The 14946-nt window shown below is 36.4% G+C and overlaps 1 protein-coding gene across 1 annotated transcript in view; it reads right to left on the bottom strand.

Annotated features, from left to right (window-relative positions):
* ccdc186 (coiled-coil domain-containing protein 186) overlaps positions 1–14946 on the bottom strand; it is a 96266-nt gene that overhangs the window by 58757 nt on the left and 22563 nt on the right. The window contains exons 2-3 of the mRNA XM_051922449.1: positions 8278–8956; positions 2731–2857 (exon numbers count right to left, since the gene is read on the bottom strand). Of these exons, the coding sequence (XP_051778409.1) occupies positions 2731–2857; positions 8278–8936 (786 nt within the window). The 5' untranslated portion in view covers positions 8937–8956. The remainder of the gene's footprint in view (positions 1–2730; positions 2858–8277; positions 8957–14946) is intronic.

Below are 14946 nucleotides of genomic sequence, written 5' to 3'. Positions count from 1 at the left end.
TATTAACTGCTGATGATGTAGATCGTTTTGTCTGTGCTGAAATTCCAAACAGAGAAACCTGTCCTGACCTCATTAAAAAGATTCAGCATATTGGGACTCGCAAGATTACAAATATTGTTTTTACAGAAGTTCTGAAATAAAAGTGAAACTAATGAAATAGCAACAATTCAAAGAAAAAAAAAATCTTAAAAGTGTGTATCCGGAAAACCAAACATGGGGGTTGGCGGGCGAAGTGAGCAGGGGGCGAAGCCCCCTAGTATAACAAATATTTATAATGGTAATGGTTTCCCAACATGCTGATAAAACATTAGTCTGTTCGGTTCATTACAAATAAGAGAGAGTGCTCAAATCAATTGGACTCCTGCTTTGTTAATAAATTGTACACGAGCAAAGCATTTCACCCACCACGTGGCAGCATTGCAGGTGGGCCATGGCCGAGCCCAGATGAAAACCGATCTAATAATATAAACAATGAACAAATATGATGCTTCTTTTCAATGAATACATCCACAATTCAACTATGACAGTGGAATATTTAACTAGTGCAACAGCTGAAATGAATTAAAACTCCAACACATTCTTGTTAACTAAATTTGTAAACAAACAATGAACTTTGATACAAAGATAAAGAATGAGAGTGGAACAAAAAAATGAAGGAAAGAACTGCAACACAGACTGCTGATAACATTATTTTTTCAGTAAATTTCTTTAGTTGATTAAAAACAAAGTCACATTTATGTCAGAGGAGGTGGATTTTCACCAGTGTAACAGGCGGTGGCGGGGGTTTGTACTGTGGGGGGGATTCCTGCATTGAAGACCTTTTATGGCTTACAATTGTGTGGGTATAACCAAAATTTATTTACTGACATTTTCTATTCAGTAAATGAAAAAATAAAAACTTAAAAATCAATAGTAAAAAATTGTACAAAACTGTTTAAAACTGGTTTTGTAACAACACCCTTTTGATCTTAGTTTATCATGACATTTGCTACTTAAAGCTTTCTTTTGACATCAATACATGGAGGAAACATTAGCTGGATAATAACACTGAAGAGTAATATTTAATAGACAAAATGTCACAAACTCTTTACCAAAGCTTGAAATTACTAAATCACTCCTACCTTCTTTAGGACTACCTTTTGTTGCAGACAGCCAGGATTCTTACCCGGCTGGGTTGCCTCCATAACAGAAGGACCAGGAGGAGCTTGCACGGGGAAATACCTCCCCCAGGATGACAGAGGGCAGCCCCCCTGGTGTGCAAAAGTGCCACCACCAGGGAATGCATGGAGAACAGTGGAGTCCTCCTCTGCAGAGCTACCGCCACACTCGGAAGTGCAGCCGGAAGGAGATCATGGAACACCTGGAGCACTTCTGGGTGCTCTATAAAAGGGCCCAGGTGCCACAACTCGAGGAGCCAGAGTCAGAAAGAGGTGGACAAATCCTCCTGGAGGAGGAGTGGAGGCAAAGAGTAAGAAGAAAGGGATAGTATATTGGTACTATTTGGTGCTTGTACTGTGTGTGGAGCAAAAGAAAAGCGTTTCCCACAGCTAAAGAAAGAAAGATAGACAGATAGATAGATAGACAGATAGACAGATACTTTATTAATCCCAAGGGGAAATTCACATACTCCAGCAGCACCTTACTGATACAAAAAAACAATATAAAATTAAAGATTGATAATAATGCAGGTAAAAACAAACAATAACTTTATATAATGTTAACGTTTACCCCCCCGGGTGGAATTGAAGAATTGCATAGTTTGGGGGAGGTACGATTTCCTCAGTCTGTCAGTGGAGCAGGACAGTAACAGCAGTCTGTTATGTTATGTCTGTTAAGGCGTGTTATGTGTAACACTTGGCCTCTGCGTCTGTTGTGTCCGAGGTTTGGGGAGCTATATGCCCCCCTAGTGGTTCACACTTTGTAAAATCAAGGGTATCAATTGAGAATTAATCCAATATTTCAGAATTCCTATAAAAACAGCCTTTGTTTCTCTTGTTTTCATGGCGCTTCACAGAAACAACAACAAAGTCTGGTCATTTATGACCATGACACTGAATTAGGCATTGAATTGGACAGACCGTAACAGTACTTGCAGCTGAAGAATGCATCTTATTCACTGCCATACCATTCAAACGTGTGTATATGTGTCATCACTAAATGTGTGATTTGTACATTAAGTGACAAAATTCGGAAGATTCTTCTATCAAAATCTGTTAGCCATATAAGAAAAAAAATAACTTTTTGAATATGTTCTCAAGTTTTACATGTTACTGTTTTATTTAGGCTTTACATAATATAGACAAATACAAACATTTTTAATTCCTTGGAGATTTATAAAAAAAATAAAAATAAAAACTATGGCACCCCATACCCATTTCCAGAATTAAAGACCAGGAAGTGGGTGGATGACTGGAAGTTTAAATTAAGATTTTAATTTCATTTTAAATGTATCACAAGCATTTTAAGGTACAAATTGTAGTACAGTAAAAGTGTGCACTACCAGGAGTTTCTGGAACTATTAGAAATTGTAAAGTAATAATTAACAATAAGTAAACAATATATATTAGCCAAATAAAATATATTGTGTTAACCAAATAAAGTGTACGTTACAGAAGCTTTTACTTCTAAGCAAACAAATTCCAACACTGCGAAAATATGTACTGTATAACGTATAAAAATCTTGAATTTGGCCAATTGCATTTTTACATAGTTTAAGTAAAAATAAATCACCTTTTTAATGGAAACAATATACTGTTTTTCTGTCTCGGTGTAGCTTTTCAATTTTTCTTTCATGGTGTCCTTCTCAGAACAGATTGCCAAAATAAGCTCTTGATGTTTCTTGTTTTCTTCTATTAACCTGTACCCACATTAGGGGAAAAAGAAAAACATTAAGCTCTAATCATGCGAGTACTGAGTAACAACTTCTTGTGCAAAAAAAAGTAACATGGTCTAATAAAGAGTCTGATTAAAAACAAAAACAAATAGGAGACTAAATGAGGGAGGAAAAGGGCCATTACAAGGCCAACTATTATTTTCAAGTTTAGAAGTAAACAAAGCTGTCCTCAAACTTGCAATCAATGCAGGAAAAAGAAACATTCTGCTACACGTTTGGTAGAACACTTGACATTTATGGAAACATTAAGGTAAATTTAATTATTCTCAGATCACCAATGCTCAACTGTAAAATTTAAGTCAAATGTTACATGTAGTAAAAGTGGATAAACACATAGTGCTAGATGCAAAAAAGCATGCACAGCAGGGTCATATATTATATATTATATATTATATATATATATATATATATATATATTATATATTATATATTATATATATATATATATATATAAATATAAATATCTTTTTTTTTAGCATAATTTCTAAAGTCTTACAATATACAGGGCAGTGGAGTTTGTACCCAAAACCTTTGACACCAACTCTGAATCCTCAATTTATGGTACCACCAACTCCAGATGTGACTCTGACTTCATAAGTTGACTAACTAATCTATTGATTATGTTGATTGAAAGCATACAACATACAAAATAACAAGGTATTTCATCACTGCCAGGAGGAATCATCAGGCTACTTTTTAACTCCCTAACCTGTTAAAGTTTGGGTTTAAATTAAAGGCTGTAGCAATGCAACTGTGGCTTACAAAAACTAAGTAGCATTAAACATAACACTAATGTACAAAATTAAAAAAGAAGGTATATGTTTATCAAACGTCTGTAAGAAAAAAAAAGTTTAATTAAATCAGCAATTCTGAAATTTTAAATTTTAACACATCTTATTACAATTTATATTTAGTCAGAGTTGAAGTCAGCACATTTTTACTGACACTGACTCCAACTCCAACTCCAGTAACCCAATAATGGCTTCAGACCGACTCCACAGCCCTGACAACATACAGTATGGCCAAAACATTCTCCATACTACACACTCTAAGAACAAATACATTAAGAAGTTAATCCATATACAGAATCATTTAAACAGTTAGCTTTTTTCCATGTCCAAATGAACAACAGTTTATGCTGAACAAAATACAAGATAATCTTTTAAACATCTGTTTGAAATAATTCTGTAACTAGAAATGAAACCAGTTTTTAAAAAGCTGTGACAAAATAAGGAACATTAAAAAGCAGATCGATCAACACCATTCAAATACAGTTTGAGGCATTTACTGTGTAAGAGGTTACATACTCAATGTAAAAAGCATGTTAAAGTTAAGGCAAGCGGACACCATGTAACGGTTCAACAACACAGGAATAACCACATTAAATTACCTTCATCTGTTCATTTCATGGCATACATATCCCTATTTGAAATTATTAAAAGAGCAGTTCCCCTCAAATTCAAAAGTTCACAATTATTTTGTAATTCTATAAAACAAATTTTCATTTGACCTATGTTTATTTTTATAGGCCCAATTAATGGCCCATGAACTTCATATTCTCAGAGAACACAGGAGAACTTTTCACAAAACATTTTCAAAGCAATGTGTTTACAGCAGCATGAAGCAATGTAGTTAATTTCTCCATTTCATCACAGACTTTACTAAATCCCCCCACCCCCCCCCCCCCCCCCCCCCCAAAAATATGTTTTCTGGTAACAGTACTTAAACAGTTCTAGAACAACATCTCCAACATGTCAGTATTCATCACTGTGAACATTATCAAAACAAACCATAAAAATAACAACATACGAGTTCTTCATCTAGCTTATATGTGCAACATCACGTTAATGTCTTGCAGATTAGAGCCCAACCTTGTAAGGGGAAAAAACAAGGTTTTTTTGAGTAGGTGCCTCTAACTGCCTCCTTCATGCTATTGTATTCTTGTAAGTTTTTGATGCTGCTATAAGTTAGTCTCAATACATACACTACAGGTCAAAGTTTTAGAATATGTCAGTTTTTCTAGTTTTTCTTCAAATTTAATCAGCTGAAGTGCAGCAAATGAACTAAAATGGTGCAAAGGTAAGCAGTAGACTTTGTCCAGTCTGCAGTAATTCATAGCCAGTATTTCAAGGCCCTATTTTGTCCTTCAAGGAATGGCTTTTTTACTGCCACTCTCCCTGTCAAACCTGTAGCACAAAGTCTCCTCTTCACAGTAGAAACTGAGATGTGCATTTTTCAATCACTGTTAAGCTGTGCTTGAAGCTGTTGTGCTGTGTAGCGCCTATCACGTGAGCTGTGGCACTCAGAAACTTGTCTTCTGATTGGTTTGTGACTTTGGGTCTGCCGGATCTCTTTGTGTCAGAGTCTCTTCCAGTTTCCAATTGCCTTTTGGTTGTGTAGGGCACCATATTCACTGACACTTTAGACTTTTTTTGGCAATTCCTCCAAATGAAAGGCCTACACTTCTAAAGATAATAATGTTCTGTCTCATTTCATTTGTCAATTGCCGTTTTCTTGCCATTATTACTGGAATATTGTCCAAGTAGTACTTCATAAGATGTAGTAACAGTCTACTCCAACTCTGCTTTAAGACAGATGGTTTTTAAGTAATCCACCGATGTTGGGACACCTGTGCAAACGGATTGCTTCACCTTGCAAGCCTTAATTTATTTTAATTGCTGCAGAATATCTGCAGGTTGTAACCTATTAGTTGTTCCTTGAAGAAGGTCCATTTGTAATATTCTGGTATTTCCATTTTTACTCCCCCCACAGTTTTTGCTAACCTAAACTTTACATTTAAACCTCTGGCAGTTTACTGCTTACCTTTTCACCAGTTAGGTCATTCACTGTATTTCAACTAATATATATGAAGAAAAACTGGAAAAACCAAGATGTTCTAAAACTTCTGACCGGCAGTACAAACTAACTCATACTGAGTTATCTAGACCTACCTTAATGTAATTACATACGTGATGTTCAAATATCAATGTAACAATTCAAGTAGACCATTCAGAAAATTCTACTGTAAATCTCTAGTTTGTATACTCGGAGATCCCTATTGTTAGGATTAAAAGTTATTTTTTCACAATCATAGTATATGTTCAGTCGCCATATGAAACCGCATTTTAAAGTAAATTTTTTATCAATTTAAAAAAAAAAAACAAAAAAAAAAAAAAACCCCTTAACTAGCCTGTTCTTGTGTTTCATAATGGAGGTGGGTGGAGAAGGGAGGTGGGGGGGTTACAACTTAATACTTATCAAATAAACCCACTTTGAAAAAGCAAAGGTTTCAGTTTGAGAAAATGTGCCTTCTGCATCTGACATATGCAAAAGTAAATTGGAAAGAAGATATTTTTAATTACAACTCTTTATAGTCCTATGGTCCAGTTTTGTGTTTTTAAATTCATTAATGACTCACAAGCAGGTATGGCAAACCGCCCCATTTTTGAAACAAATGCAACTGATGGAGTGGTCCATTGGTGACACGAGTGCAATTGGGGGGGTGGGGGTTTGGTTGTCCACCTTCATGAAACAAGCTCACTTAAAAACCAGTTAACATATTGCACATGACTGTTGATCGCTTTTGTGGACCACACAAAAACCAATGACAGAAAAACGAGACCAACCCAGTGCTTAATAAACACTCAACTAATGTGACCTGATCAGTACTCTCCAATCTGCAATATTTTCCTTTGGGGGGTACAATAGGCCTGTATGAAAGTTCTGTGCATTGCTGCTACAGCTCTATAATGTCAAGCAGGCCTCGCAAAGCATCTTGGAGCTTAGGGGGAAAAGTTCACCTAAGCCAAGTACAAGGCGAGTTGCCAGGAAAATACTCAGCAAACAATCACCAGCAATGCATTGACAAATTTTGCTGTTCAACACTAGTCACAATGTCAATAATGGTGCTTGGTGAGGACTTTTTGAGATGAACCCTGGCCCAGAAGGGTGCCACTGAGGAAGATGATCTAAGGAAGACAAGTGGCAAAGTGAAGCAAACAGATGGGCTCGTTTTAAAATGGTTGAATCTCACAACATTTTGGTTTTTAGCCTTTCTTAAAACAGCATGAATACACTGTTTTGCAATATGTGCGTAATCTTCATACACGGATCAATACTCAATAACATCTTTGACATTAATAGAAGACAGAGGTCATAGTACTGCCTAAAATTACAAAGACATTCCCGGTTTCCCATTGGTGAGGTTTTGTATGCCCAAAAAAACTTAAATATTATACAGCTTCCACATAAGCATCTCATTAAAAGTATAAAATACTTGCTATCCAAGATTAAGCATCAGGTTAAGTCATAAATATAAAATGAGCTTTTGACATGTGACTGTTATAGGAACATGTAAAATAAAGACTATGCTGGTTTGAGTCCATAAAGGGAGAAGTCATTCAAGTCTTACAAATAAGTTAAAGAGAGTACATCCCTGGCATGAAGACAAATCTGACCCTCATTCTTTAAGAATGCTCCAATTCATACTGCGGATAACTACATCACTATAATTGGTGGGTCTCAATTCCATCTTTGTTTCTTCTTAAGTATTTTACTTTCATGAAGCAGAAAGTCATAATGATTCTTAAGTAGAAATATATGACTACAGAAGTGGCCACTTGACACAATTTAAATGGGAAACCTTGGCAGTGACAGAACATGTATTGGTTTCCTAAAACTGTATATTCATTAGAAAGAAAAACAGAGCTGGAGCCTACCACAGCAATCCTGGCAAAAAACACAAATAAGTTCGGTAGAGAAAACAAGTCCATTATAGAACATGCTTGCACACATCAGTATTTACTAACACGAAACCAGTTTAGGTTGGCCAAATAACTAGACGTATAACTTTGAAACACAAAAAGAAAGAAGAATACCCAGAAACCAACTGGATCAACATACAGTACAAATGAAATAAGAGAATTGGGTAGTAGAAATTGCACCCTTTGACCTCGGAGGTTACAGTACCAATTAGTGTCAAGGAATTCTGACACATACAACTTTACAGAGGAAAGAAAAACAGCCTTTTCCAGAAAATGTGGACTGGCATTTAGGGCGCACATTTCTGCTTGCCATACCTTTAGACAAGGGAACATTGTGCTTACCATGGACAGTAACATGATACATCAACAAATTAACAAATGCAAAAAGAATTCAGCAGATTGTAGCCACAATGGAATTTAAAACATACAAAAAAAGGGCTGAAAAAGAGAGAGACATCTATTCTAATAATAACCTTACCATGTATTCTTTTTCACTATAATAAGATTTGATTCAAACTGTAAATATAAACACTGTGTATATCAAACTATGAAATATTTCCTTGCAGACACTATAATAAAATAAAAAAAAATTCTGCAAAATGGAAATATGGACCAACTTACTTTGCAATTGCTTTTTCTTGCTGCAAACATTTTCTTTGTACACAGTGGTCAAAGATAACTTCACTTTTAATCCCATTTGGAAAACTTCCTTTTGTGATAAAATCACATGAAAGTAATTCAGACTCTATTTCATTCAGCAGTTTCTCTTGCGATAATGTTTGCTGAATATCAGAAATCATAATCTGGGTACTATCAGTGTTATGTAAAATTAAAGGACTCAGTTCATGGCAAGTCTGTGAATCAGAATTTTTGTCTTCTAAAGGTCCTGTTCCCTGTGGGTTCTCACCACTAGATAAAGAAGATCCAGAAGGTGCCTCCTCAAAAGTAATGGGGTCCGCAACCAATGAACTGTTCTCTATTAAAGACACTCCTTTTTCCTTAGTACTTCCAGCATTTTCAAGGGGAATTGTAATGTCCTTTTTCACAACATCCACATTTGAAACAACATAGCACTCGTTTCCAAGAATGTCAGAATCATCTACCAAAAGGTTTTTGGGAGAATCAGAATCTGCATTTTCTGGTTTTGAAGATTCAGTTATATTGTCAACAGAGCTTTCATCAAGAGGTAGATCACTGGCAATTGTGAGCATGTTTTTATTTTGCAATTCTGGCAACTCATCTGTGGTAAGTATTTCTGTAACAGGTGCATCTGGCTCCATTCTGTCACTTTGTCTAGGGCCTGAAGGAGGGAAAAAAAAATCTGTCAATAACTGAAACATTATAAAAACATAACCAAAAACTAGCATACACAAGCAAAATTAAAGACATGCATAAAAACTTCAAGTGTAAAATCTTAATTGAGTCCATCACATCGAAGAATACACAAACACAGCATTAAATCCCTGTTATTCTCTAGGTCTGATTACATCTCATAAAAATGGAGTTTCAAAAGAGTAACTAAGCTCCAGTAGTGCAGCAGGAAGAACACACCTCACATTAGATTCTATTAAACATAGAATGATTTTCATGTTCATTGTGCCAGACTACGGTTTCATTTTTCTCCATTTTATATGCCGATTCTAAGAATCCCTAACAAAATGACCTTGACAGCAGGTCTAGTGCATGAGGACATTCTGAAAGGAAGCACCAAAAGCCCAGACACATTAATACTCCCATTACCACACATACACTTTCACGCATTCCTCATATCAGCGGGTAGAACTCACAAAATAAACTATACATAAAGGCCAGGTACAGTAAGAGTTTCCATTTACTCCGTACTACAGTATTATAATAAAGCATTGCTTATGTATTCTTTGTGCTATTTAAGCTGTGAACTGAGCTATTTTTAGTCACTTCATAGTAACTGTATGTTATGCCAAGTCCTGTAAAATTTCTTCTGTGTGACCTTGGACTCCAGTACTCATTTTGTAATGGGTTAAAAAAAATAATAATAATAATAAAAAACTGGGGCAGTATTAGGCAGATAACAAGTAACAAAGAGTAATATCAGTGCATCCCTCGCTTTTATGCTCCAATATTAGAAGCAACAGAATTATGCCACCACCACGCTTTTTCATTACAAGCAAAAATGCTGAAAGAAACACCAGTAAAACATAGGCAATAGATACTCATATAAATTATTCATATTTTAAGTAACACATTAGCTTACAAGCCATCATACGTATATAAAGTCTATTTCCATCATTATGTCTATATACTTAATACTTGGAGAACAGCATTATACAACACTATCATTAGTACAAACTTTAGGCCACTCTCCTCCTATTTTAAGCCTCAATTCCACCATCCCCACCCATATCTATTTGTAATTTTTTTTTGACAAAAAATGTTTTGCATGTATCCACTGATGTTACTTAAAGAATTAAATAAATTCTTGCATTTGTTTGAGGTGCAGCTAGGAACATGTCTTTATAATAATGCAACAACAATGATTTAAGTTCTTGACATCAACCTAAAAACTGGGAATATAGTCCTAGCCACCATGCACTCTTGGACAATGTTAAAAAAAAAAAAAACTAGCTTTTACAAATCTGGAGGGGGTGGGGGGAGGGCAGATGGAACACTGTTAGCTAAACATATGTAGCAATAGTAAAACACAGGCAAAATATTCCATCTGCTATATACAACACTGATGTACTGTACTGCACTACACTTGAGGAGAAGGCAGGCATCAAAACCTATTCACAATTTAACAGACCATTTACCCCTAGAGAGGGCTTAGACAAAACCCACTTAACGAAAGCGGTGTATGGTTTATACTTGAGCACGTAAATTATGTAAATCTGGAAGATACCTCCAGATGGCAGAGCGAGATATCATCACAGTGAGAAAACAACATCCGGCTTTGCTGTGTTGTGAATTGCCTGAAACATCAAGTAAATTTCAGAGACACCTTGCCACAATATCCATTCCAGTTAGCCTCAGGTGTGAGGCAGAAACAATCCCTGGATGGGATATCAGCTCATCGAAAGGTGAATAAAAGCACACAAATACACTAGCGTCATTTTAGCATCAACAGATCCCCAAACCTGCATGTCCTTGGAAGAAAACTGGAGCACAATGTGGAAACCCACCAGGAAAACATGCAAACTCCAGGCAGGGAACACCAGGAACGTGACTCCCCATTGTAAGGCAGCATTGCTGCCACTCCGCAACCGTGCCTTCCCCACATGTGTAATTATTAACAGTATTAATTATTTAAATGAAGTTAACAATTTATCTGTAAAATTTAACATACATGGTTTAACACATATCATGAAAGTGATATCAAGTATGAATCAAAAGTCTAAATGTGCAGAGAGCTGTAATATCGTAAATTTAATGTGTTCAGCAGCGGCACTCAGTGATTGCTACACAGAAAGAGCGGGAGGAAGCCCCAGAAGCACATAGCAATTAACAACTGGGTCAGTTTTAAGATGACATATACGATGTTCTACTTTAATGACAAAATAAATTATGACATTAAAGTTGAAATTTCCACTTTAATCATGAAACAGACCTTTATTTTTTCTCCACTGTGGCTCAGCATTCTGATGCGGTTGCAAACGTGCAAAAAACACGTGAGACCTTTAAAATGTATTGCATCATTACGATGGGGAATATGCGATGCTTGTATTGACTATGTGAGAAACGGATGAAGAAAAGCACCATGAATACATTTGTATGTCAGTATTTAAGCTGATGATTTGCTTCACTGCCTCTAACCATTAATCAAACATCGAAACATGCACACTGATCCTGTAGGATGTGAAAAGCGGCTTGCTGTCACATGTTGATAGTAAACGAAGACTCTGACATCACATTACAACTTGAATACACTGCCGCCCCCACCCCCCCAATTTTTTGCTGGTAATGCAACTTGCACAAGCATCGTTTTAATTTCTGAGGATGTGTTCAAAGGACATGTCAAATGATGCTTGCACATACAATTTCTGAGAGTGCGAAGAATAAACCAGCCGTTACATTCACTCCAGTATACCTATAAGTAAAAAAGAAAAGGCAGTTTGTCCACAGTATAGACATACACATGTCAAACATATAAAAATATTTACATCTATATAAAATGCAATAGATAAACAATATATCTGCAATCTCAAGGCATGGGTGAATCAACAAGAATATATTCCTCCTCAAAGTGGTCCCAATTAGAAAGTTTAAAGTTTTTTTTGTTTTTTTTAAAATACTTCTTCCTTAAAGTGAATTCATACATTAACAATGACAGAACAAATACAGACATAACTACTTGCGGTCCTAAAAATTTAGATAAAATCTCAGGATGAACTCTTCATTGTATTCAAACTAGGAACATTGGAAATCGGATTCCAAATCTCTTATAAAGCATTTGCACAAAGCCTGTATATCTTATGTTTTGCATGACCCATACAGATGAAAACAAAAACAATTTAAGATAAAAAAAAATAAAAGTTGCTTCATTCTGGTTATGTAATTATTTATTAGAATGAACTTTAATTCAAAAAATAATGTTCCTTTCATGCACATGGAGGGATAAAAGTATGTTTTGTAGATATTAAGTCTGTCTTGGTAGCGCAGTGACGCATCATTTATTCATTTACTTTTTGGAAACAGCAAAATTTTGAACAATAAATCTGAGCACCATTCACTGCAAAAATGAAATCACATAGTAATAGATAAAATGTTAATTTCAGTATAAAGAATAAAAGCACACTTTCACTAAACAACCAACAGGTATCACTGATGCTATAGTATCTGATTGGACTGAAGTTCAGAAAATTTATTCTACTGCATAATGTTCTTCCAAAGGAGTGACTGGACTATGTATGAATAATAAAATGGAGTGACAGTACAGATGAATGTCACTTCAAAGCCAGATGTAACCTCTGCTGTTTGGACTCATTTCGGTATCAAACAATAAATAAAGGAGAGACTGAAAACTTAACTGATGATTTTTGCTGGCAATGTTTCAAAAAGGCAGTTGTTAAATTCTCAGATACAAGCAATTTGTGGACATGAAACACAATCAAGCCAAAGCTTTTTCTCAGATGATGCCCTCCACATGCCTGTTTCCACTGGATTGTTTGATTAAATAGACTAAATAGATTTATTAAAGTCTGCAAATGAATGGATTTAAAAATAGAATTCCTGAAGCCTACAAAAAAAAAAAAAATACATCGATCAGCACAAGCAGCCTACTGTCCTATCCCCCGCCTTAACTGAGCTCAGCTCAGGCAAAAAGCTCCCCCAGTTCAAGGCTCCTTAGCTGTATGTGAGGTGCCTGTGGTTGTATAGAGTAAATAATACAGTATATCGTTATTTGGAATACATGCAATTCATGTGTGTTCCGAGTCTACAAAGATCAGGGTAAGTGTAGGATGAAAGGAAATGCAAGAAATGCTGAACACGTACCTAAAGCAGAAATTTTTTCCATGTATTATTCCATGTATTCCTACATCGATGGATTAAAGACCAGAAGTCCACGTGACCGTCGTCATCAAGTCCTTCCATGAGAACCCTGAATACAATGAGGACTGATTGAGGTCATTTATGTTAGGCAGAATGCCTAGAGGGGGCTGGGCGGTCTCATGGCATGGAACCCCTGCAGATTTTATTTTTTCTCCAGCCGTCATGAGTTTTTTTGTTTTTTTTCTGTCCTCCCTGGCCATCGGACCTTACTTTTATTCTATGTTAACTAGTGTTCTCTTATTTTAATTCTTATTTTTGTCTTTTTTTCCTCTTCACCATGTAAAAAACTGAGCTACATTATTTGTATGAAAATGTGCTAAATAAATAAATGTTGTTATTATTAATAATGACATGAAATGTATCATTAATCCAAATATCAAATAAACACGTGAACAAAGGCAGCATCGTAATAACAGACAGCTTCTTCACAGCACTTTCGCTGGCTAATAGACTGCTGCACCGTGACACAACTCTGCTTGATACCGTAAGTAAAATGGGACATCCACCTGCACTTCAGTACGCGAGCAATTCGCCAATCTAATAGCGGTCACGGGACATCGTATCTTTGATTGCCGGCACAAGAAATAGTTCTGAGCAGGCATCAGCCACATCACTGCTCTTGTGAAAAGAAGGCAGATTAATGCCATCATCTCAGAGAAAGAAAGGCAAGGTCGTTGTACCACGTGAATGTCAGAGAGAGAATAGAGCTTGAAAAAAAACAACAAAAAAAAAAAAAAAACACAGGCACTAACTTTAACTAGTAGCTAAAATTTACACCTGGGGCCTCATGTATAACACCGTGCGTAGAACTCACACTATAACATGGCGTAAGCACAAAAGCGGGAATGTGCGTACGCACAGAAAAATCCAGATGCAGGAATCTGTACATACGCAAACTTTCACGTTCTTCCACTACATAAATCCCGATCAGCGTGAAAAGTAACGTACGTGCACGCGCCTTCTGTCCCACCCCAACTCCTCCCAGAATTACGCCTCTTTGAATATGCAAATCAATATAAATAGCCTTCTGTGAAAAGACAATGGGAAAAGCACGGGGGGAAATATACGAATATCCGAGTGGTGCAGTGAGAGTAATATGTAAAAAGATGATCTGCTGTGGCAACCCTTAACGGGAGCAGCTGAAAGAAGAAGATGCAGTGAGAGTTACAACGCTAAAGCAGTTATGGTATTTGGAATACAGTACTATGGCTATTCCCTGGACCATTATATTGCTGCAGGTTAATTACAATCAGATGCATTACACTAATAAACAATATGGAGTTAGTTTCAGTGTATTTATAAAGCCGCGTCAGGAATGTGGAGCTAAGAAAGAAAGGGTGACTACACAGGAACAGTAGCACTGCTTTGACACTGGGTGCCACCAGTCTGCAAAACCGAGCGGAGAAATTGCGTACACCAAGGTATGAGTTACCGTGGAAATGTGCGTGGCTTTACGCCAAGTTTAGGTTTTATACATCGCGATTTGAGCGTGGAAACGTTCGTACGCAACATTTCTGTGCGTACGCACCGTTTATACATGAGGCCCCTGGTGTTACAGACTCAAATCAAATGTATGTTTCTATTATATTGTAGAAACAATGCTAATAATAATAGCAGCTCACTACTCAGAGCTACGCAGAGTGCCCGGTCTTGAACCAGGGACCTCCGGGTTATAAGGCAGCAGTTCTTTCCTCTTCACCATTCAAGAATACGTGTAAACTCCCTGTCAATTGACATCTGAGTTTTTAACTCATTGGCAGCCAC

Source organism: Erpetoichthys calabaricus, chromosome 2 (assembly GCF_900747795.2).
Source record: "Erpetoichthys calabaricus chromosome 2, fErpCal1.3, whole genome shotgun sequence".
In the NCBI taxonomy this organism is placed as follows: domain Eukaryota; kingdom Metazoa; phylum Chordata; class Cladistia; order Polypteriformes; family Polypteridae; genus Erpetoichthys; species Erpetoichthys calabaricus.
Note: the sequence above shows the minus strand (reverse complement) of the source record. Positions and strands in the feature narration are given on the sequence as shown.